Source organism: Grammomys surdaster, unplaced genomic scaffold (genome assembly GCF_004785775.1).
Source record: "Grammomys surdaster isolate TR1022 unplaced genomic scaffold, NIH_TR_1.0 125630, whole genome shotgun sequence".
Taxonomy (NCBI): domain Eukaryota; kingdom Metazoa; phylum Chordata; class Mammalia; order Rodentia; family Muridae; genus Grammomys; species Grammomys surdaster.
Window position 1 is genome coordinate 854,010 of NW_021620469.1, and position 24,985 is coordinate 878,994.

Consider the following 24,985-nt stretch of genomic DNA (forward strand, 5'->3'; position numbering starts at 1 on the left):
CACAATGGAGTCTCCACCTCTTTGCATGTCTTCCTGCTCCTGTCAGCACCTCTAAGGCAGCTTCCAGACCAGACATCTGTTTAGAAAGTTTTCTACAACTCCATACAGGCCTGAAGCCTGTTTCCCACGAGATCCTGCAGACCCTAACTACATCATCACTCTCCTTGGTACTTCTGTGTTCTTTAGCACACCACTACACACACACACACACACACACACACACACTCAGGACTTAAAGTCTCTCTTGGGGTCTAACCCACTAACATATGTAGGTCTAGACTGTAAAGGAATCCTTTTTCTGAAGGAAGACATGTCTGAAGGTCCAGATGTCCACTGTTTTGCTCTTGTCATGACCAAATCCATGTGCTCAATGTATCAATCAGATATGAAAGGCCTGAGGGACTGGGAGACCACTCTACACCAGCACCTGTTCCCACTGTGTCTCTCACATCTCCCTGGTGAGAGTTCAAAGCTTTTATTAACCATCTGTTGTAACAGTGGTGACAGCCAGGATATTCCTCTGATGCTAGTCTACATTCTATCTCAGCAAAGAGGATTCTAAGCTGGATTCTAAGCAGAGTCCTGGGCATGTATCCAAGTTCAAAGGTACATACTATCCAGTCATTCTCCAGTCTCAACATTACTTTAGACAATCCCGCTGCTAATAGCTGTCAGCCTGTCAATAATGTAGGATGACAATGATGACGATGATGACGATGATGATGATAGCCAGCCTTGTTGTAAGAGGAGTCTAAGAATGCTGTGCTCTGGAGATGCAGTGGGAAGAATGACAAGTGCTCGCTAACCTGCTGTTTGGGTGATCCAATCTACACTCACAGAGTCTTGTGCTCTGTGCTAATAGCCCCTTGTGATGAATCTTAGGTGAAAAGACTATACAAGGAAAACATAGAGGAGGGCTTTACTGGGCAGTGAAGTGGGGTTGATATAGAAGAATCAGGAAGGGAGGAGGGAAAATAATACCAAGTGGTGTGACTTAAGCTGACAATGCTCAGTGAAAAGGTATACACTATCTAACAAAAACACTGGTACCAGGCATGGGAAGCCTCCTTTTGAGTTGTTAGTCAGGGAAGTTCAATTAACTTCTAAAACAAATGTAGGTTATTTCTGTTGCCCTTAGTTGCCTCTCAGAACTTGAAAGTAATTCCCTGTTGCTGAAGACACCATACCCTTTGGACACAGGACTCAAATACTCTAGGCTGATTATAGCCTGAGAGTTTCCTCCCTAAAGATTAGCTATGGTTATAATGGAAGATACTCTGAAAGCTACCAACAGAGGGAAACAACCAATAGTCCTAACCATGACATCTATAAACCACAATGACCATCATAACAAGGTATCCCTTAAGATGCACTAGTGGCACTTATATCATGGCAGTAATCAATATCTGTCTAATTAGATTTAAAGCCTGTGCAACAGGAAGAAAGGCATGTTTGCTATTGCTCAACTGGAGGAGGAGAGGCATGCTTGGAACTGGAAATCTAACCAATTCCTGGAGCTAGTGAGATCATGGATGTTAGAGAACCGACTACTACCACTTTACTAAACCAGCTTGATTCCTTTCCACATTCTAAATGCTTATCCTTATGCCCACAAATAAAGGTAGCTCTCCTCCCTCATCAAGGAAGTTTTTTTTAAGAGACAGAGACCATTACAAAAAACCACAAGTGTTCAAAATGCAGAGAGCAAAGGATCATGGGATGTTCAGCTCTAATGGATACACCTACAACAAACACCTGAACCTAAGGCTCAGGGAACATCTCAGAAGAGGGGGAAAGAAGAAAGATTGTAAGAGCCAGAGAGTCAGGAAATGTGCTGTGTGATTAAGCTTCCTAGAAATGACAAGGAGGCTTCACTCATGATACCTCAATAATATAGTTACCCAAACAAGAGCTGAACAAGTAATAGTTACCAATAGACATGCTAACATGGGACAGGGAATCTTAGGGGCTGTAACTTTAAAGGAAGAGCTACAGGCAACTAAGAAATTCTGAAAGCAGAAGAAATTGTCTTCCTCAGAGCTGACCCTCTGATTGGTTGTCCAATACCAAGTGTCAAGCCCTGAAATCATATACACATAAGCAACACTAAATGAACTCAATGGGTCATTTTATTTATATGTTTATGTATGCATGTATGTGTATATATATATATATATATATATATATATATATATATATGTGTGTGTGTGTGTGTGTGTGTGTAACAGTAATAATTTTTTTTAAAAAAACGAGATTCTGAGCCTACAGACTTGGTTCCATGTTTAAGAGTGGTTATTCCTTCACAGGACCTGAGTTTGGTTCCCAGCACCCACCTCAGACAATTCACAACTGCCTGTAACTGCATCTTCAGCGATCCTATGCTGTATTCCATCCTCCAACACATACGATGCATATACTCATACTTAACAAAAAGAAAGAAAACAGGCTATGAATATGAGATAAAGCAAGGGAATATTTAAGAGGGTTGAGAGAGAAAAGGAAAGGGGGAAGTAATGTAATTGTATCTTAATTTTAATAAATTAATGTCAGTACAAAGCTAAGTGTTGTGTTAGAATCGCAGCTTGTGTCTAGAGAGACCACACCAGGCTAGTACAGTTCCAGGTGAGAAGTTTATTGTGGGGGAAGGGGGCAAAAGGTGGTGACGGAGATGAAAGGAGAAAAGAGAGAAAAGAGAGAGCAAAGGACAAGAGGATCTGCCTTTTATTTAGCCTGTGATGTAACTGCTCACAGGTAAAGGTAGGAGGTGAACTACATGGACGCTGAGAATTTATGGTAATTGCCATGGCAAGAGATGCTCAGATCCCTGTGGAATATGGGTGACTTCACCTTCATTGCTGGGTTAGGAGGCAATCTGCAACCCAACTGTAAATCCAGTTCCTGATACTAGAAGTAAGAATATTCAAGTCTAGTATAAATATCACAACTGTCACTATAGCACCTGTATTCTATATATTCTGGCAGAATTTGGCATGGCCATAGTAAATTACTACTAGAAAAATGACTGGAGTTCATAGAAATTGCTTATGCTCATGGCCCAGGGATCAAATTATGAAGGTCCCCAGAGGACAAGAGGAAGAAAGATGCTAAAGCCCGATCCCTCTACAATTATTTACATATGCCCATGGGTCTTAAATGTGAAGTATTTCACTCATGAGTATAATGAGTAATTTCATGGGTAAAATTATTTCCTGAAAGAAAATGGTGGTTGTTAGAATAGGTATGATCCCCATAGATTCATAACTTTGAGTGCTTGGCCCAAAGAAGTGGCACTACTAAAAGTGGTGGCATTGCTGGAGTAGATGAGGCCTTGTTGGAGGAAGTGTTCACTGTAGAGGTAGGCTTTGAGGTCCCATATAAAAGTTCAAGGTATACCCAGTGTGGAAATTAGTTTTCTCCTAGCTACCTTTGGCTCAAGATGTAGAACACTCAGTTCCTCCAGACGCACATCTGCCTGCATATTGCCATGCTTCCCGCCATGATGTTATTGGACTAAACCTCTGAAACTGTTAGCCAGCTTCAACTAAATGTTTGCCTTTCCAACCAAAAACCAACATAATTTGAGATCAATCCCATAGGCAAGCACCAATCCCTAACACTAATAATGATGCTATATTATGCTTGTAGACAAGCTTCTAGTATGGCTGTCCTCTTTGAGGCTCCACCAAGAAGCTGACTCAGACAGATAGAGACACCCACAGTCAAACAGTGGAAAAACCTTGGGAACTTTATGGAAGAATAGGAGAAAGAACTGTGGTCCTGAAGGGAAAAGGAACTCCACAGGAAGAACAGAATCTACTAACCTGGAACCTTGGGGCTCTCAGAGACTGAACCACCAACCAAAGAACATACAGAGGCTGGACCTATGCCTCCCTTCTCATGTAGCATATGTGCAGCTTGGACTTCATGTAGGTCCCACATAACTGGAGCTGAGATTATTCCAAAAACTGTTGCCTGTATGTGGGATACGTTCTTCTAGATGGGCTGCTTTGTCTCACCCCAGTGTGAGGGGATGCTCCTTGCTCACAGAGACTTGAAATGCCACGATGGGGGTGGATACCCAGGGACTGCCCACTCACTCAGAGGAGAAAGGGAGGGAGGATGTGGGAAGGATTGTGGGAGGGGGTGACTGGTAGGAGGGCAGTGAGCAAGATCTAAAGTCAATAATTAAACATAAAATTAAATTAAAAACCATTTGCCTTCATAAGAGTTGCCTTGATCATATTATCCCTTCAGAGCAATGAGACCCTAAGATAAAAACTATCACATTTTTAAAAAAATTAAGGATACAGGCTTATAAGCAGATGTAAGTCCCAGACAATAGCATGACCCTCCTAGGCCTCAACAAGACTTCTACAGAACCAGGACTCTCTTGTCCAAACTCCTCTACTTAGACAAATTTCCTTTTCACTCTCATTTTTCTTCCAAATATGTTTGTGTGGACACCCAGTGCCCTCCGACATGGTCTGGGAGGATATTGCATGAGAGACCATGTGGTCTCACATCCTGCCTCTGAGCTACTTATCACCTGCACATCTCCAGTTAGCAATAGAATTTGAACAGCCTGTTATCTTCAGAGATCTATTGCTGTGACTTTACACATCTGAACTACTCAGTTCTGGAACCTAAAAAAGAGGAGAAAAAGAAGAATACAGGGACTTATATTAGGAGTGCAGTCACTCATACAGTTGATTGTTATGGGTGGGGAGTGAAGCCCAGAGACACAGTAGAGGTGACCTCAAAGGTTCAAGGAAATATCTCTGTCAAAATAAAAGTTCAATAAATGTCTGGAGTTGCTAGGCACTTCATCCAAATGAAGAACTACTGAAGTTCAGATTTAGGTGGCATGTCTCCTAGCATGCTTAAAACAGTCTTCAGCATTACATTTAATCACCATTGCTTCAACACACCTTCAAAGGTATAAGAGCCTTTGGGACCCAGACTTCTATCTCCAGGGAAGAGTGTAGATTGATGATTGTAGTCTTTGCCTCTCACCAAAGAAACTTTGCTCTGTAACAGAGACCCCTAGAAAAAACTACAACCAATCAATATGGAGAGTTGTGGAGGCCAGTTCAAGTAGATACATCTATGAAACACTCCTGTATCTAAGATTCAGGGAAGATTGCAGAAGAGGAGCCAGAAAGTTTGTAAGAGCCAGAGGACCAGGGAGTTTGATGTGAGATTGTGTCTCCTAGTAACAGTAGAAGCTATGCATAAAGTCTCACCAACATGACCATCCAAGTGCAAAGTGAAAAAGGCTGACACCAATGGGCATGCCAAACTGGACAAGGAAAAACCCAGGAGGCCTAAACCCTACACAAAGGACTGTAGGTGACTATAGAGCAGGAGAGGTGACCCTCCTCAGGAAAGAACATACCAATTGGTTGTCCAGTGCTAAATGGTCCATCCTAAAAGCATGCATACAAGCAACATTATATGGATTCATCAGATCATATTTTTAAACACACACACACGTATATGTACATGTACATGTACATGTACATGTACATGTACATGTACATGTATATGTATATGTATACAAATACATATATAAATGTAGTAACATTTTTTAAGGCCATGAATTTGAAGGAGAGCAGGGAGGGATATATGGGAGGATTTTGAGGGAGAAAAGAAGAGGGAGAAATATTGTAATTAAACTATAATCTCAAAAAAATTAAAGGTCAAAAACAAAGTGCCTATGGATATATTATGACATTTTAGCAACCAGAGGCTTAAGTGTTTCTCCTGTAGAATATTGTTCTAAGCAGCAGCAATAGAATCAGTCACTATTGAAGAAATAGTTACATCTGAGCAGGAAATGAAAATAACTCAATCTGGTCTCCTATATTCCAGGCACAATCACACTTGTTAGCATGTTGCCTATGGGAAAACAGCCATGAATCTCCTACTTTCAGAGAACTCTAAGCCCAGGACCCACAGGAGAGTCAGGCAAGGACAATGGCTTTTCTCTTTAGATCCTAAGGTATCTTTAGGAGAGAAAGCACAGTCCAATCCCTGACCATAGAAACTGATGTGAATGCAGATACTAGCCTCTAAATCTCACCTGCTCTGGTTGCAAAGTGAACTCAAGTTGACAGCTGCAGGACCTCTCTTCTTGCCCCAGGGCTAGACTAGGTGACAATGACCACAGCAGGGATGCTGTCCCAGGCCCCTGCCTCCCTTCCCACTCTTACAGAGTACAGTGTTCTCTAAGGTCTGGAGAGTGATGTGCATACTCCTTCTTTCAGTTTTGAGTGACCAAGCTTATTAAGTACATAGCAAGCAAAAGTAAAAGAATACGTAAGAGGTAGGGAGAGAGGTCACACATCATTAAGTCAAGCACACACAGCATCCAGCTGAGACCAGTACAGAGTCTGAATGAGAGAAAAAAAAAGTAGCCTCATTAAATCAGTACTTGTAACATTTAGCAGAAATTGATTAGGGGATATCTGAGAGGATAATGTTCTCTTTGCTGTGCCTTCTCATTCTCTTACCAGTGTCTTTCACTGTGGTATTAATTGAAAATCGATTATGTAACTGTCTTTGTTAGAGTTTCTATTGCTGTGATAAACACCATGACCAAAAGCAACTTGGGAAACAGATTATTTCATCTTAAAACTCTTAGGTCACAGTGCTTCACTGAAGGAAGTCAGGGCAGAAACTCGAAACAGGAATCTGGAGGCAGGAGCTGATGGAGAGGCCATGGAGGAATGCTGCCTATTGGCTTGTTCCTCAAGCTTGTTCAGCCTGCTTCCTTATAGAACCCAGGACCACCAGCCCTGGAGCAGCACCACCCACAATGGGCTTGGCCCTCCCACATCAATCAATAAACAAAAATGCCCTACAACCTTGCCTACTTATTGATTTTTGGGGCATTTTCTTTCTTAATTGATTTTCCCTCTTTTCAAATGACTCTAGCTTTTGTCAAGTTGGCATAAGACTAGTCAACATGCCATCTGTTATTGTCACAAACACAACCAGCTGGGTCTGTTTTTCTTGTGTATGTGTGTCAAGGATGACAATTCTGAATTGGATAAAAAACAAGGAGGCTCATCCCTGGGAGGTTCTAGTTCTCCTCTCAGCAGTCAATAGTTTCTTGTATTTCCTGTCTGGGGATTGTACCCAGCAGAATTGTCCCCCTTCCATGCTAACGTGTCCATTGACCTGTTAGCCCTGGTTTTGCTTATGCTGCCATTTCTAGGAGACACTCTTTCACAGCAGACTTGCAGGCTCTTACAATCTCTCCAGCCCCTCTTCCGTGATGTTCTCTGAGCTACAGATGCAGGACCTGTGGTGTCAATGTATCCACTGGGGGCTAGGTTCCCCAGAAGTCATTGACTTTATTTTTCTGGGGCTATTAAAATATCTTTATCCTGTTCCCTTGACCTGTCTGTCTCTCCCATTGCCAGTACCCTGCTGTCTCTGCTATTGTAATTTAAATTTTGTAGTTTAAATTGTAACTATCAACATGTGTTACCTCTTCCTGTTCTACATATATGTTGAAACACTGTGGTGCTTGAAAGTGTAGCCCCTTCAACACATTGTGGTATTGAGGCATGAAAGAATTTCCTCAGGAAGAGCTGAGACACATTGCAAAAGGCCTGATATCAGGCCTAAAACAAATTGAAATATGGCCTACAGGAATATCTGGAACAAGCAGGGTATAAACATGGAGAAAGGACTGCAGAAGTCAGGACAACGGGGCAGCTCCTCTCCCAGCTTCAGGGCAGTCCTTTCATTCCTCCCCTCCAACTCACCCAAGACCACATGTTTGAACCCATTTCTGATGAGACAGTCATAGGATAAAACTCAATGCCCCATGCTGAACAATTGACAGGGTTAAAAAGCCAAAATAAACTGTAATATTTTCCTAATATTAGAGATACTATATGTACAGACACTTAACCCTCAAGCACAGACACTGTTTGGTGGTTTATCCTTATTGCAAAAGGGTTTGAGCACATGGAACTGAGGATTCTCTTATCAAGCAGCTCCAGAAGACTGTTGGATTCCCAGGCCTCAGTTAACAGCTCTCTAGGACTTCCTGTCACATGGTATCTACAGGACTGTCCTGCTAGACCAGTAACTTGCCACAGATTCTATCACGTTCAAGCATTCAAATTGGGCAACAGCCTATATGGGTTGGAGGGGGAAACTGAATCAAGATACCTATCTACCCCATTCCACTAAGTCAGAGAAAAACCATGAGTATTTGCTAGGGCTTCTTTCTTTCTTTGTTAGTTTTTGGTTTGGGTTTGGGTTTTGGTTTATTGAGACAGGATTTCTCTGTTTTAGCTCTGGTTTTCCTAGAACTCATTCTATAGACCAGACTGACTTTGAACTCAGAGATCCACCTGCCTCTGTCTCTCAAGTGCTGGGATTAAAGGTGTGAGATACCACCTGCTGACTCAGTTTCATTTAGTTAATGAAAATATGCATGGCTTACAAAAGAAAACTGTAAGGCCCAACAGACACTAAGCACCTTCATGGAAATGGGAGGCCCAGAAAGGAAATGAGCACACAGCACCTTGTTAAGTGACTACAGGAACACAGTTGATCCCTGGGCTGCATCTGCACTCTTAGCCAATGCTCCTCCAATTAAATATTTTTCATGGTGCTTCCTCAGCTTTACTATGTACCTGGAGAGGATGTCTCATATAAAACTGACTTATTTCTTCTCCTCTCACTGACTTGAAACCTATCTGCTAAGGAGGTATCTAGATGGACTCTGAGGGTTTAGCCAATGATCTTTCCTTCCCAGACATTCCTTCATACAAAAGGTATTTAATCTCTGGTCATAGAGGCCTGTAGTGGGTGGAAGCCTTCATTATGCAGAGATTTCACCTAACAGAAGGCCCCTCCACAACATTTGCTCAGAGCTAAACCAGAGCCCACCTCCCCCATTGCAGTCCCCTCCCCCTTTCATTACTGATTCCCTGAGGTTTCCAGTGCGAATGGACTTCTAGGAGATTGAGAACCCCTGACACTTTGGCCTCAGCCTGCCTTGTTTCTCATCCAGTCTGAGGTCCCCATCCTAGATTGTTTTCTCCCACCTGGAGAGTGCTTCAGCAATTCTCAAAAGCCCATCACCAGACACCAGAAGGCAGCACAGGGAAAATGCAGCATAGCTTTCTTGAGCTTGCCTTAGCAGAGTTCAAACACCCTGGGGGCATTTGGAAAGCAGAACCAAAGATTCCTTGGAAACAAGATGAAAGGCCTGTGCAAGGCTTTTCTAAGTTAAGTCTGAGAACATACATTTCCCACTTATAAAAAAACAAAGAAACAAAAACAAAACAAAATAAAACAAACAACAATAAATCATTGTTTCTCTTGTTTATCCTCCAAAACATCCAAAGTTGTGGCAACCCAATCCCTGTAGTCTGCCTTATACCACTCAGGGGACATTTTGAGCCAACTCCCTCTTGGAAGATTCATCCTAGGTGTTCAGAACAGAAGGATGAATTCAGGCTTTGGATTATCACCCTACCCTCTCCCCAGCTCTTGATCTGGTCTTTACACTCTCCTCATTTTCTAGGCCCCACTATAGTCCTGAATATTCATAGGGCTTCCCTACTATCTACTAAGGTCTGGTTGGTCAATAAAGTAGTGACCACGTATGAAGCATGAGGTAGCATCCTTCTCTGGATGCTGGTGTCTGTGCAAGTCTCCCACAGATCCATGGAGACACAGAGTCAGACAGAAGGAGCAATGGTGTCATATAGGGTTATTGTTTCCATACACGAAGATGAAAAATGTCTAAGAAGAATGTTGTTTGATAGCTGTAGAAGACTGTGCCATTGTGCTTTACTAATAGAAACAGCTATAATCATCAAACTTGTGTTTTCTCATTTTTGTAATAGTGATGATTTTTTTTAAAATTTTAAACAGATTCTGAGAATGCAAAAAGATCAGATCTTAAATGGATTAAGATGTTGTCTAGATACAGTGGGCAGCCCCATCCCCTGTTCAGGTAAAGTACTGCCAAGGGCTCCTTTTCCCCTTGGACTTTCAGCTTCCCAAGCTCAGGAAGAGAGGTTCCAAGTGTAGCTATCAGAAGCCTAGCAGAAGCTCCATGCTCATCTGTGACCTTAGCATAGAAACAGAAGTCGTGGGTGACAGGGACCCCAGAGGTACTATCTCAAGACAGGTCTGGGTAGGAAAAGAGAAATCGAGCTAAGACACAAGGAGAGTGAGCTTGCATGTCCTAGACCCTTGTCTGAGTTTATCCTACATAAAGGCCTTGGGCTCCACGGGAGGACCTTGGTGATTTTTTTTCCATCAAACATGAGAATTTTCTGCTCATTGCTTTCATACATCTTTCCTGGCCCTTCTGTCATTACCTTCCAGACCTTACTGTAGATCTACACACACTATCCAATTAAAAGGTCATCCCTATTTGTATTCCTTCTTTCTACTCACAAAGTCTTAAGGCAGTTACACATTTAGCAGTAAAATCTTTACATGAACAAACAAACTTCCTTCTCCACATGGTGTCTAAGCACATCCACAGACTCCCCAATCCTTGGTCAGAACAGCCATAAATTTTGGGAGCAGGAGAGGTGCTCACACTGTTTTTGCCTGACAGTTTGAACTGGTTCCCAGAAGTCCTGAGATATGGGGCTGTGAGCCATGTGTGAGGCAGCAGGCTAGTTCAAGTGCCTGTCCCAGTGACTCAAAAGACGTTTAACTACAAGGGAAATGTGATACCTTTATCAAGATACAAGAAATCAGCAGTGGAAATTGTGACAGCACAGGATCGGATGCATTCACAGGCTAATCAGGCTATGGGAGTAACATTATAATGTAGTATCTTTATTTTCTTGGTGTATAGCCTTATGGATTTTGTTTTAGCAGATATATGGTATCACACAGATATTTAATAGTTACTCCACCATTACTGAATGTGTTCATCATTTTCAAATTGACAGGATGAGGATGCAAGTAAATTAACGGAGTAATAAGATAATAACAATAATCCTTGTAGAATCCCCTGAGAGGGCAATGCAAATGAGAATGTGTTTGAATATTCCAGCTTTGGTGGGACAGATGCAAAGTCAGTATGAAGACAATATGCAGCTTACATCAGAAGTATCCTTATGTCTATATGAAATGACAAGATTGCCAGGAACAGTAGTCTCGGTTGACTCTGGTATTCTAGGAAGAAATGCACTTGAGTTCTACATTCAAAAGCTGACATCAACCAGGTTAAGATGAATCACAGCTGATTGCTCAGCAGAGACAGAGAAGTGAGCAGTAAAGGGCTTTGCCTGCATTGCATACAGTCTTCCCTAGGGACCAGATTGCCTTGACAGTGTTGAAAATAGCAAATGCGGAGACTCAGCGCCAACAGTAGAGCTTTCTTTTTGCTGTTTGTGTCTACTTTTGTGCCACTAACTACTTTCACGATAAAATATCTGAAACCTTTGAGATGTCAAGATGACAAGGACATCAGTGTCTTTATAGTGTGGGACTCTGAGCATGTGTCTGTCAAATCCTTCCTGTACAGCTCCCATTCAGTCATTTTCTTACCTCCTGACACTGTCATCAGCATCCCAATGGCATTTCAACCTAAGTCTTTACTCTTATCCCATACCCCAAAGTGTTCAAAGCTCTTAGGATGTTAATATATGACCCGGCCTAAATCTGAAACCAAATGTCCTGTGGAAAAAAATCAAACTAAACCAAACCAAACCAAAAACAAAACAAAACAAACAACAACAAAACTCTTCAAAGAGAGTACTATGATATGTAGAGATATTATTATTTAAAAGAGACCTGAAGCATTGACTTGTCCTCTGCCTAGTGTGGAAGGCCTCAGTAGGCACTTCTACCTTTCTCAGATTCCATCATTCCTGTGGGGAACGTGGTCATGATCACCAGCAACTGATGATAGTGTGTTTCCTGTACATTCACCACACAGATGTGACAAGAACTCGGATCTTAATTATCACACAGGAAATTAGAGATCTCTGGCTCTGGACTTCTTTCCTCACCTGATGGTTTAAAAGTTGTGAGAAGTGACAAAGTGACCAATTGAGACCTGGTCAGAACCTGAAGAGGATGTTCCTGCTCCTGGTCTTCCTGGTGGCTGTCCTACCAGTCAACACTGAAGGAGGTAAGCAACCATCCAGATTCCTAGAGGTGTGGCATGTGGCTTCCAGCACTGACACTTGCTTGCATGGTGCCCAGTCAGGCTGTACCTGAGGTCTTTTCTTGACTTGGTTCATCTAAGAAGTTAGTTGAGCCCCTGCTCTAGCACAAGATAAATAGGGCACCAAAATGTCAGTGAACTACTTGCAGTGGCACCTGGTGAGTGAGACCTCAATCATCTAAAAGTGATGGATTATAAAACATCATAGGACCCTACTGGAAAGCTGCAGTTGAAAATGAGGGCTGGAAGTTTCAATTGCACAAATCAAAGAGCAACCAGCTTTATCCAGGGGTTGCCACCTGGATCAAGACTAGAAGAATTCTTCTATTCAGGTTTCCAGAAGTCACCTTGGTCTCATCTCTGTTGTTTTGAACCATGTAGATCTACTATAACACCCCAAATCTAGCAGAGCCAGCAAAGTGTGGTTCCATCCCTGCTCCACAGCTTGATGGAAACAGGCAGACACAGGATCCTACAACACATTTCCCCTCTTCTCTATGATCTTACTAGTCCTGTGCCCTCTCTTCTTCATCCTGAAGGCTATTCCAATGACTTAGGAAGACAAATCTATGCTGAGGTGCAGACTACATTAGGAAACCTCCTCCCAGCTACTTGCTTAGCACATCTGAGAGCTTTTCAGTGTTTATGCAGCATTCCCATCACTAAGGGAAGTACTTACTGTGTCTCATGAATCAGAATAGAGGAAAAGCAGCCAGAGCTTTCTACCTCAATAATGCATCATGCTTACTTGGGACAGAGTCCAGTGCTTAAGTGAGCAGGACACCAGGTGAATCATGAGACACAGGAACAAATCTAGTTGTTTGGAGTGTGTTGATCTGCTGGATAATGTGTGCTGAGTTCCTCCTTAATGTGTACATGAGATTTAATTTGATTCAAGGCAAAGTCTTAGCACCATCACGATGACAAGAAGAAACTGGAAACTAGGGGAAAGTGACGTCATGTGGCAGGCTCTGTGTGATGCCTCGAAGCATCCAGGCACCTTTTCTTGTTGTGTCACAGCCCCTACAAAAGGATCTTTTCTCCATCTGCGTCAGGTCCACAGACTCTCCAAGCATGAAATGTCCCTTATTCCAGCCTCCAGGATTGTTGCACAGTTTCCATGAGCACCAAGATTCAGAATATGCTTTCTTTTTCAGGAGAAATCATATGGGGTACAGAGACCAAACCCCACTCCCGGCCCTACATGGCATACATAAAGTTTTATGATACCAAAATAGGTCTCAGTCACTGTGGTGGTTTCCTGGTCAGAGAAGACATTGTAATGACAGCAGCTCACTGTTTTGGAAGGTAAGGAGAAACAACTGGGTCTTTGATGCCTGGGACTGACCAAATAACAACAGACCCTGGCTGTCCCTAAACATGTAGAACCAAAGGTGAAGATCAACCTGACTTTATCCTAGTTGACCTAAAGTGATTGTGAAACTCAAGACCGATAGTGTCAGTGAAGGATCTGAATGGATAGACGGTTATTGAAGACCAAAGGAGCAATGCCCCCATCAATGTCTTGCTATTTGACTCAGCCTTAGCCTGATCCCTCAACCTGCCTTTCAGGGACCACTTCACTGCTCCTGTGTTATACTTAACCCATCTTCTTTTCACAGCCATATGATTGTAACCTTAGGTGCTCACAATATCCAGGAACTGGAAAACACCCAGGTCATTCGTGTTTATAAAGCCATACCTCATTTGTACTTTAATAGTAAAACACTGGTTAATGACATCATGCTCCTGAAGGTACCATTTTACTGTTATCTGGTTTACTCCCATAGATCAGTAGTGGATCAGTCCTGTTTTCTCTACTTGGTGGTTGATCTATTGGTCCTAGAGCAATAGAATGTACCTGGAGTGGGAGTGGTGTGGGGGACTTTGAAAATAGGGAGGATACAGGCAGCTTCATCCCTGGTTTAAGCTTGCTGAGAGAGCCAGACTTGAACTCTTATTCTTCGTCTTTCTCACCAGCTGGAAAGCAAAGCTCAACTCAATAGTGCTGTGAAGACTATTGGTCTTCCAAAAAGCCATGATTGGGTGAAGCCTGGGCAGGTGTGCACAGTGGCAGGTTGGGGAATCTTGCCCAATTGTACTTCACCTGAAACACTTCAAGAAGTGAATCTAGAAGTTCAAAACGGCCAAAAGTGCTATGCCAGGTCCAGAAACTACAACAACTTCATCCAGCTCTGTGTGGGAAATCCCAATGAGAGGAAGGCTACTTCCTACGTAAGGACATAACCATCTTCAAATGTTTGCCCAGGGCCAGAGTTATACTGCAGGTATACAGCCAGGCTCTACAACCACGAGTAGTCCACAGGATATGGAGAGAACAACATATGGGGATCTGGCATTTTCCCTCAGCCAATCGTTTGTCCTTTCACCATGGGAAAATAGGAGAGCTAAGTCTAGTTAACCTGAAAGAAGGACACAGCCAGACAGAGACACACTAGTTAGTGATTCACAGACTCTGTCTACTTGGTCCCATTCAGAATTGAGGTCAATGGGCTCAAGTATGTTTCCCATCTGAAAACTCAGGTCTAAGTGGGAACAGAGAAGAGCAGGGAGAAAATGGGTCTGGAAAGAGGTGATAAGAGACTATGTACTAAGACTTCTCCTTTTTCTGTCTACAGGGAGACTCTGGGGGACCTTTTGTGTGTGATGGAGTGGCCCAGGGCATTGTCAGTTATCGGTTAAGTGCATATGCACCTCCTCGGGTATTCACCAGAGTCTCCAGCTTTATACCTTGGATTCAGAGAACAGTGAAACTCCTGCAACAACTCTAGAACACAAAACCTGTGTCTGGGCCAGTGTGCAGCATCCTGGGGTATGGCTATCTGAGTCTTAATAAAGAAATCTGTCTGCAGGAAAGGAGTAGTATTGCTCTCTTCCATGAGTGCAGAGCTTAAAACATTTTCATACATGACCTTCTTTACTCTCTCTTTATTTGCTCTCTCTTTACTCTCTTCATTTAATTGTTTCTTTTTTCAGATCACTTCATGAAGCTTGAGAATCAAGCCTGTGCACTGATTCCATCATAACAGCATACACAAAGGCCAGTACTCTCAGTCCTGGAAAGTCCTGTCTTTTGCCTGAGAAGGATGCCCCCTTCCTTCCTTCCTTCCTTCCTTCCTTTCTTTCTTTCTTTCTTTCTTTCTTTCTTTCTTTCTTTCTTCTTTCAATTCTTGTTTACACTTATCAGGCTACCAAGGTTCAGAAAGATCATTAGTCTATACCTCTCACTCTCCCTGTTCCTCTAAGGAATGCCTCTTGTCCTGGGTGACAGTGCCAGCACTGCCATGGTACTGAGCTAAAGCTTAGGCCTGGGAGATTAAAGGAAAACACAGAATCAGGTCATTCACTATGAGAGAATGCTGAATCTTCTTCTGAGCAGGTTCAGTATATACACCAAACTGGGGAAAGAAAAACACAAACAGGAACTCAACTGGGGCCAATGGTTTGTATAGTGGAAAGTCCCTGCCCAGGACATTACACCTTCAACAGGAGGTTTTGTTCTTAGAAAAACCTGCAGAATGTTAATTGGCAGACAGCAGCACATGTAAAGTCTCAGCTAGGGCATGGCAGCCTTTGGGGGTCCTACACTGGGAAGTTCACTGTTCTCTGAGACTCCCCCCAGGTCCCCTGGTCCAGCTTCAGCAAGGCCTCTCTATGAAGCTGTCATCTAATCTTAGAACTATACTGACCTCTGTTCACTTTGTCCAAAGGGACTCAGGAGATGACACAGGACAGCCCCCGAATGCAGATCAGAAACTTTAGAAAGAGACTAAAATATTGAATGCCCAGACCAGTAAGTAGACTCACTTCCTCTGCAGCAGGGCCAGGTCAGCACCTCTCATATAATATATCTTGGCTCAGAGACCTGGTGTAAGCTTAGAGTCATGAGCAACCCACTGAATAATTATTGTTTTATTCACCTTGTGCACATAATCATGAAGGCAGCCTGATACATTTTTTTAAAAAACAATTTTTCACATGTACTCCATACAAATTAAACATTCTTAACCACTCTCATCTCCCTAACATCCTTGGACACCCTAGGATCTCCTCACAAATATCTCTCTCATGTTCATGTCCATGTGTTTAATTTTGTAACCCACGAAGATTAACAATGACCATCTGTGTAAATTGGAGCCTGGTTGGCTCAGCCGTGGATACTCAACTAAAAACAGTGATTTCCTCTTCCGATTCCAGAAACTATCAATAGCCAATATTTCAAGAGATCAAAAGTGGCATCCTGCACTCCCTTCCCCCTTCCTTGAGTAGTTGTTGATTTGACTAGTCTTACATGGGTCCAGTGCTGAAACTACAGTTGGTGTGAACTGATGATTGTCATAACTGTATCCAGTCTAGAGAATGGAGTTTGCATCCCTTTCCCCTGTCTTCCAGCAGTTAAATACTTCTCATGCTCTCAACGTAGATTCCCTGAGCCTTAGGAGGGGTGGACTAAGTGACTTGTTTAGAGGACCCACAACCACCACTTACTTGTGCATCCTGGGCCCTTGGGCTTCTCTGCATTCACCCCACTGTTCATCAGAAGGGGAATCATCTCTGAGTAACGCTGGGATCTACTTTTGTCTATGGGGAAAAGCGTGGGTCTTTAGAAGGCAGTTTGCTACTGCCTAAGTTTACTTCCCTGTATGTTGTTAGCCAGGAAAGAGTACCAGACATTGGCCTCTCCATCCCCAAGTTGTTGGTCTTGAATCTGATTACAAGGCAGTTGGTTACCATCAAAATAGAGAAGCTGATATTTCACATGTGGGCACATCTGGTTTTTCACATGGTTCCTTTATACTTTTTTATATTGGTTAATTCTTCCCTCTAACCTACACACTCAGCTTTCAGCCCCCTGCCTTCTTACTGCCTAAACCTTTCTACTTTGGTATAAACTTACTTTACTGCATATGCTTTACTATTCCTCCTCCTTGGAGGTAATTTCTGCTGTCTTTTGTTCTTTCCTAGCTTCCATAGTTACTCCATGTTAGACACACAAAACCGTACATTCACATAGCTAGGATCCTAATATGAGAGAGAACATGCAGGTTTTGTGCTTGAAGTCCTGAATTACCTCACTCAGAAAAAATAGAATTTCCATTCCATTTATTTTCCTGAAATTTTCCTATTTTATATAAGTAGCACATCTTTACTATCTCTTCATCAATTGATGGGCAGCTAGGCTGCTTCCATTTCTTAGTTACTGTGAATATGGCAACAATGAACTTGAATGTGGAGATATCCATATCAGAGATTATGGAGTCTTTTGGATAAGTGCTCAGGAGTGACTTAGCCGGAACTGTGGTAGTTTTATTTTGGCAGGATGTTGATGGTGGTGCTAGTGGTGGTAGTGGTGTTATTTTGAGAAATCTCCAGAATGATTTCCAATTCAGCTTCACCCAGTTTACCTTCCAAAAAACAATGTAAAGTGTTCCCCTTTCTATCCATCCATGCTAGCATTTGTTGTTGCCATTCTTGATGATGGCCATTGTGCTATAGTAAATGAATCTTAAAGTGGTTTTAGTCTGGGTTTTTCTTCTGGCTACAGATGCTGAAAACTTTTAAATTCTTTATTTCTAGCTCTTTCTGTTTATTCTCTTCTGAGCTTTCTGTTTGGTTCTGTTATAGGACATTTTCAATTGGTTTTATCTTTTGTTGTTTATTTTTAATTTTCCATTACCTTTGTGAATTTCATTGAGAATTTGTATTGTATACAATATGATCATATATATTCCCCATCTCCCCATCTAACTCCCACCATGTACTCCTTGACAAAGCCCTTCCCAAGTTTATGACATAGAAGACAGAGAAGAACTCCTGGCCAAAGTCATGGGTAACACTCTCATTAAACTCATAGAAGAAAAATCCCCAAACACAAAGAAAGAGCTACTCATCCAAGTACACAGGTTCAAGGAATGTCAAAGAAGTGAAATTTTGATGATTTATTATCATCAAAATGCTAAAACTAAAAGGGCTAAAGGTGCTGAAAGCTTCAAGAGATAAGGGCTGAGTCACAACATGGGCAGACACATCACCCTAATAGCTACTTACTTGATGGAGATACTTAAAGCTAGAGTTGATTTCTTCTTAAAACCCACAAGTATAATTAGTCCTTCCCATTTGTACATGGGTGTGGGTCCTTCCACTAGAGGAGGGGTTGAAGCCTTCCTAATACTGTACTGCTTTATAACACTTCCTCATGTTGTGGTGATCCCCAACCACAAAATTACTTGTATAGGTACTTCACAACCAATTTTGCTACAGCTATAAATCATAATGAAAGTATCTGGTATGCAGAATATCTGATATGTGACCCTGTGAAAGGGTCATTCTACCCACAAAGGGATGGAGACCCTTATGTTGAGAACCACTGCAGTAGAGCATGGGAAGCATCATTTTATTTTGTCTCCTCCAGAAACCATTTACAGCCAATAGCTCCTTGGAAGTTACCTACCTCATCTCAGGCACAGAAGGCCACCCTTAACCCTTAATCAATGGTAGGAATGGGATTAATCAAGATATGTTCAACATGGCTGCTCCAGCTCTGGTGAGATCACCCAACCAATCAAGTTCCTGACCTATCATGGCTTACCACTGCAATGCTACCTTGGGACCAGTGATCTTCTCCCAGAAATCTGAGCCCACCTCACATCCAGTTTCCTACCACATTGTTCTTCAACTCAGGTGTGTTTTCCTACACTATCATGACTCCAGCATACCCTAAATGTGATACCATCTCACAACACTCCTCTGACCTCAGACCCAGCCATTCCACAGGATTGCTGTGGGCCTAGACCTGACTTGGATGTGGTAGGACACTCTGCCCTAGACCCAGATTCCCAGCCAGGGCTTCATCCTTTGAGACACCCCAAGACACTCAGTGTAAGTGAATCCTGGCTACCTCAGGATTCAAGCTTATTGGAGAAAATCACACACCACTACCACCACCAGAACCACCACCACCACTACCAGCAGCAGCAGCAAGCAGTATAAATTAAAATATCCAGTTTCTAACAGAAAAACACAATGTGAAAAATCCAGACAGCATGCCCAATTCTATAGTTATGTCTCCTAAAGAGAAAAACTCAGATGAAATCCAAGACACAGATTCTGAGAGTTTATGAAAAACCTAAACTTATGAATTATGTGCAAGTGCCAACTAAGATTCTTTTTTATTGATTATTTTTATTTATTTCCATTCCAAACATTGTCCCCCTTCCTGGTCTTTCCTTGGCAACCCCCATCCTTTGTCCCTCTACCTACGTCTATGTGAGTGATTCCCAACCCACGCACTCTTGTCTCACTGCCCTAGCATCCCCCCATGAGGGGGCATGAAGCCTATATAGGACCAAGGTCCTCCCCTACCATTGATGCCAGAGAAGGCAATCTTCTGCTATGTATAAAGCTGGAGCCATTGGTCCTTCCATGTGTACTCTTTGGTTGGTAGTTTAGTCACTGGGAGCTCTGGGTGATATTGTTATTCTTCCTATGGGATTGCAATTCCCTTCAGCTCTTTTAGTCCGTTCCCCTAACTCCTCCATTGGGGTCCCCATGCTCACTCTGATGGTTGGCAGCAAGCATCTGCATTTTCATCTGCATTGGTCATGCTCTGGCAAAGTCTCTCAGAGGACAGCTATACCAGGCTCCTGTCAGCAAGTGATTCTTAGCATCAGCAAAAGGGTCTAGGTTTATTGTCTACAGATGAGATGGATCCCTAGGTGGGGGAGTCTCTGGGTCACCTTTCCTTCAGTTTCTGTTCCATAATTTGTCCATGAATTTTCATCAAACAGGTACTATTCTGAATTAAAAATTTTAAGATGAATGGATGGCTACATCCCTCAACCAGAGTCTTTGCCTGACTGCTGGATATGGTCTCTACAGGTTCTTTTCCCCTTTGTTGGATATTTCAGCTAATGTCATCCCCATTGGGTCCTGGGAACTCTTGCTTGCCTGGCATCTGGGATATTCTAGTTCCCCATCCCACACTGCTACACAACCCTGTTCAATTTCCTGACCCTCTGTACTTCTCTTCTGCTCCTCCCACACCTGATTCTCCCCCCCCCCCATTTTCCCTGACCCACCTCTTTCCCTCCCAGGTCCCTCCTTCCCTCTACCTTCCATAAGTATTTTATTTCCTCTTCTAAGTAGGACTGAAGCATACACTCTTTGGTTTTCCTTCTTGTTGAGCTTCATGTGGTCTGTGAGCCAACTCACAAAAGTGTAATAAAATTGAAGATGTTATAAAAAATTTTGGTGATAACAACACACTAAAATAATACTGACTTCTCACTGGAAACTCTGAAAGCCATGGGGCCTTCATAGATGTTCTACAAGCTCTAAGAGACCACAGATGAAAATTCAGACTATTATACCCAATAGAACTATCACAATTGATAGAGAAAAAAAAACAGCATGTAACGATAAAAATAAATCTAAGTAATTTCTGTCCAGAAATAAAGCTTTACAGAAGGGACTATAAGGAAAACTTTAATCTGAAGGTGTCAACCACATTCAAGAAAAAACAACGAATAATAAACAATGCTAAACTAGTCATAGACAGTGGGCATATGTTGTTTGTGGCACACAACATAACAGAATAACAGGAATCAACAACTGTGCTCATTAATAACTCTCCAATAGTAATGGTCTTAACTCCCAATTTAAAAAATATGGACTAAGAGAAGGGATGTGAAAACAGGATATGAAAAATGGATGCGAAAGTGGAAATGAAGGACACCATTCACCTCTCCTACCACGTGGGATTCCCCATAAGGCTATGCAAAATACATCATGAAAGGAATTTCAGAGGGAGAGGAGGCATGATAGTGCTATAAATACCATACCTCTGCACAACATTTCTAAAAAACAAACATTTTAAATTTAAGAAATTGTCTTTGGCAAGATGAAAGTCAAGATGGCTCTGGTTATTTTCCACAATTCAATGTGAATCTACACGTGTCCAAAAGGAAAATGGCATTAATAAATATAATTTTGGTTGCTACTTGTTTCCAATATTATAGATTAGGTGGTCTTTTTGTATAAGTAGAGGATGGTTTTATTTTGGTCTTAAATTTCTTTTTTTTTTAAAATAATTTATTTATTTTTTCTCAAATTGTAATTCATTCACACAGGGGTTATAAACACAGAAAGGCAGGATGTGGGGAAGGGGATGACACTGGAGTATGGGTGTTCAGGGGGAATACAGATATCTTTCAGAACCAGGTATCGGCTGGGTGAAGGTTCAGGGGACAAGTCACTATGACTCTGCCTATGACTCACTTGTCTTTATCTAAGTTGGTATTATCTGCCACGGCTACCTATTTACAAGGTCTATGACTACTCGGGCTGGTAAATTTCCACAAAAGCTGCCTGTTTACAATAGCTTATAGCCATTTGTTTCAATGTTTTTCCACTGAGACCCAAGACTTGGTGTTAGTATACATGTATGACAGGCCTATTGCTGATTTTAGGCCTATGGCTGATTTTAGGCCTACAGTGTGTAAACAGGGCTGCCCCTGACATCTCCTCACTTCTCTAAGTATAGAAGGGCTGTGGTGATTCCAATCTTGCGAAGGCAGGGATAGAGGCCTGACCTCCAGTAATTGAAGGGGACCTTGTAATGGCTCCCATCCCCCTGTTGTTGTCCAGTAAGGCATGAGGTCCATATCCATCCTGATGTTTTTTTCCTGGAGAGGGGATACTTTTGACATCAACCCCTATGCAGTCAGGCTTGTCCCTCAGGGAACCCAGAGAGATATTTTTAACTTTATTTATATTCCCTTGCAGTGCTTAGCCTTGCAGCCTAAGCAAGAATTCAGATCACCAGTGAGAGGGGGTTCTGGGTAGCCCCTCTCTGCTTGGTCTAGGAGCAGAAGTTCCCCCTTTTAGGTTGGGTGGAGATGGGTTTTGGGAACACCCTGTATAAAGTAACAACCTCATCTTGAGTCTCGTAGTCCTCCATAGCTAACTTATGATAATGTATGTGAATAGGTTTTGCTACCAAATTATTTATTTGTTGTTTCACAGAGTTAGTCAACCTATTTGAGGCCCAGGGACCAGTAGAAATAAGCAAAAAGAACCCAAATAATGGTCCAAAGATGGGAGGAAGTAGGGTTGACAACCTTGGAGAGGCTGTAAACCAATTCTTGTACCAGCATTCATCTGTCTCTTTCTCTCTCTGATTTTTCTCAGGGCCTTTACTGACCTATTTCATGCTCTCTTTAACCCTCCCTGTCTTGTCTATGTAAAGGCAACCTTCTTCCTTAAGGGCTGTACACAGTCAAGATCTGCACACAGCCTTTTCTATTGTAGTAGAGTAAATCAAGTCCAATAAGGATCTTTGCGATTTTTGGAGGTTTCTTCAGACAGTGAAACAAGGGATTTCTTCAGATTAGAGATGTCAATCTCTAGCTGTTTGATGTTCTTGTCAGTGGTCCTTCAAAGGTCTGAGTAGTATAAGTTCAGAGGCCAGCATCTGGATTAGAACTTCTAACAGCAGACATCACGGGTGATTCATTTTTACCTGAGATGCTGCCTGAGTTAAAGCTCCTGGGAGGCCCTCTTTCTCTCAGTTTTCTGAGGTTGGGTACAGAGCTGCTGCCTGAGACCTGCTCTACGCTTGGGCCCAGCTGTGCTGGTTTTAAACTTCTGTACATCACTGTCTTCCATGACACCATCAAGTAGGATTGTATTAATCCAAACATCTACTCTCAAATTGTATTCTATCCTGTGTGAGCATTCTTTCTCAGACAACTACTCATCCAAATACCCATGGAAGGTTTCACTTCTACCTTAGAGATGAATGAGTCAGATGCAACAACCTTACTTAGGAAGAGATAACTTGACCTATGAAATATCACTGACCATGGATACTATGATAAAGTCAATGTCCTTATTCCTACTTTGAGGCAAGAGTGTGACTTCTCAAGGTGTCTACAGTAGGTGCTACTTCCTATACTCCAAGCCCAATGAACATGATACCATCAGTGTGACATGATTCTGTCCCTTCAATAGACATTACTACACTTAATGATGGATGTCAATGCCTTTCCTAGATTATTAGGACCCAGGCATGTGTCATTTGCAGCAACAATAAAACTACACCAAGAGCATCTTTGGCTAGAGTCACCACCCAGTTAAATTTATAATACTCCACTGTAGTTCTCCAAGATGCAAGTTGATATCCTGAAGGGAGATACAGCAGGAATCACTTTGTCTTTTTCTCTCAATAGCAGAGACCAGAAATGTAACAATGTGTCAATTAGTCAAACATGCACAGAATTGTAAGCAATTAAGGAAGAATGAACTTTGTAACCAATGGTACTTTCCTGTGTAAGTGTGAGCCCTGTTTTATTTCCCGTGACACATGAAAAGATGAAAGCACCAAGTCTCAATACTGATCTGCACAGATTTGACATTGTTCTCAAGCAAGGAGACCCTCCATGTATAGCTAGCAAGCCTGAGATCGCCTATGGAACTCAGAGGTGGTACTTTCAACTTTCCATTGTGTTTTGCGTTCATTCCACTGGAATTGAAATGAACAAGTTTTAGATACTAACTAATTAACTGTAAGATCTTCCTGTTCTGTGATATCCTGAAAGTCCCTTGAGTTCTCCCAAAATGTATACTGGAACATCTATCAACAGGATTATTAGTATGACTAGATCAGAACATGCACTTACAGCAGCTATTCTCAACCTGTGGATCACAACCCATTTAGGAGTGGAGAATATCAGATATCTTACATGTAAGATATTTTACATTATAATTCATAAAAGTAGTATTATAGTTATGAAGTATTGTTGGGCTGTAGAAGACATCCTGGGGTGTTTGGCCACACCCCTAGAACCCAGAGACCTAACATGCAGTCTCATTTCCATTTAACCTGTATGTCCCGGTCATGTAAGGCACAGGTAGAGGGCATGAATAACAGGCCTATGCCTCGAGATTTACATATTAATGAATTACCTAAAGGCCGAGGGACATAGATAATTAAGTTTTCCCTTCCCTAGCTCTTCCTCTTCCCTGCTCCCCATATAAGGGAGCTCCTCCTGGCATTTAGGAGGAGTGCACATCATCTCGATACAACTATCATCATGGAAAATAAAATTTCATCTTGGATTCCACGTGTCTCCTGGAATTTGGACTTTCTTGTGTAAGTGGGAAACTCGCCCGCAGGAAAAGCTTCTCTGCTCCCCCACTGCAGTGGCCCGTGGGGCTCCCTCCCCAGCAGCAGTGGCCTGCAGCAGCTCAGGGGAGTGCCGAGGGCTCGGTGTGCGTGTGGGCCCAAGCTGCCTCCCACATGCAAGTTTGAACCATCAAAGTACCAATGAAATAATTTTATGGCTGGAAGCAACCACAACTGTATTATAGAGTCACAGCATTAGGAAGCTAAAGAAGCTCTAACTAAATATCTTGGTCATGTCCTGCATGCTTTGTATTCAACACACACTCCTCCTAGTGTGTGTTGAATACAAAAATTGACTCACTTTTGTCACTTGGATGGGTGCAGTCATCATCTCAAAATCTCAGAATCTGGGGACAGATTCAACACCACCAGAGGGCAGAGTCATGAGAATAAAGGATAATAAAGCTTGTCCCAGACAGATCTGTGGTTTGAAGCCCTTCCGTTCTCCTACTTTAGAGCTATAAAAGCAGGAACCAGGACAGGCATACACCAAAAGCCCACCATAGGCTGCTTCTCTGGCCACAAAAAATGCAGACCTTCTATTCCTGATGGCACTTTTGCCTTCTGGAGCTGGAGCTGGAGCTGGAGCTGGAGCTGGAGCTGGAGCTGGA

General features: G+C 42.4%; 1 protein-coding gene across 1 annotated transcript; it reads left to right on the forward strand.

The window, feature by feature from the left end:
- Positions 1–12,067: 12,067 nt before the first annotated feature.
- On the forward strand, positions 12,068–15,043 carry LOC114638828 (granzyme-like protein 2). Its single transcript, XM_028787406.1, has 5 exons — positions 12,068–12,133; positions 13,327–13,477; positions 13,792–13,924; positions 14,150–14,404; positions 14,809–15,043. Exons 1-5 carry the CDS (start codon positions 12,079–12,081, stop codon positions 14,959–14,961), a joined length of 747 nt encoding a protein of 248 aa, XP_028643239.1. The 5' UTR covers positions 12,068–12,078; the 3' UTR covers positions 14,962–15,043.
- The last annotated feature ends 9,942 nt before the right edge of the window (positions 15,044–24,985 follow it).

Excerpts from the sequence above, each read along its gene's own strand:
- LOC114638828 (XM_028787406.1), top strand. The coding sequence starts at position 12,079 with ATGTTCCTGCTCCTGGTCTTCCTGGTGGCTGTCCTACCAGTCAACACT. Across the intron at positions 13,925-14,149 it reads ATGACATCATGCTCCTGAAG|CTGGAAAGCAAAGCTCAACT; the intron begins GTACCATTTTAC and ends CTTTCTCACCAG. Across the intron at positions 14,405-14,808 it reads AGAGGAAGGCTACTTCCTAC|GGAGACTCTGGGGGACCTTT; the intron begins GTAAGGACATAA and ends TTCTGTCTACAG.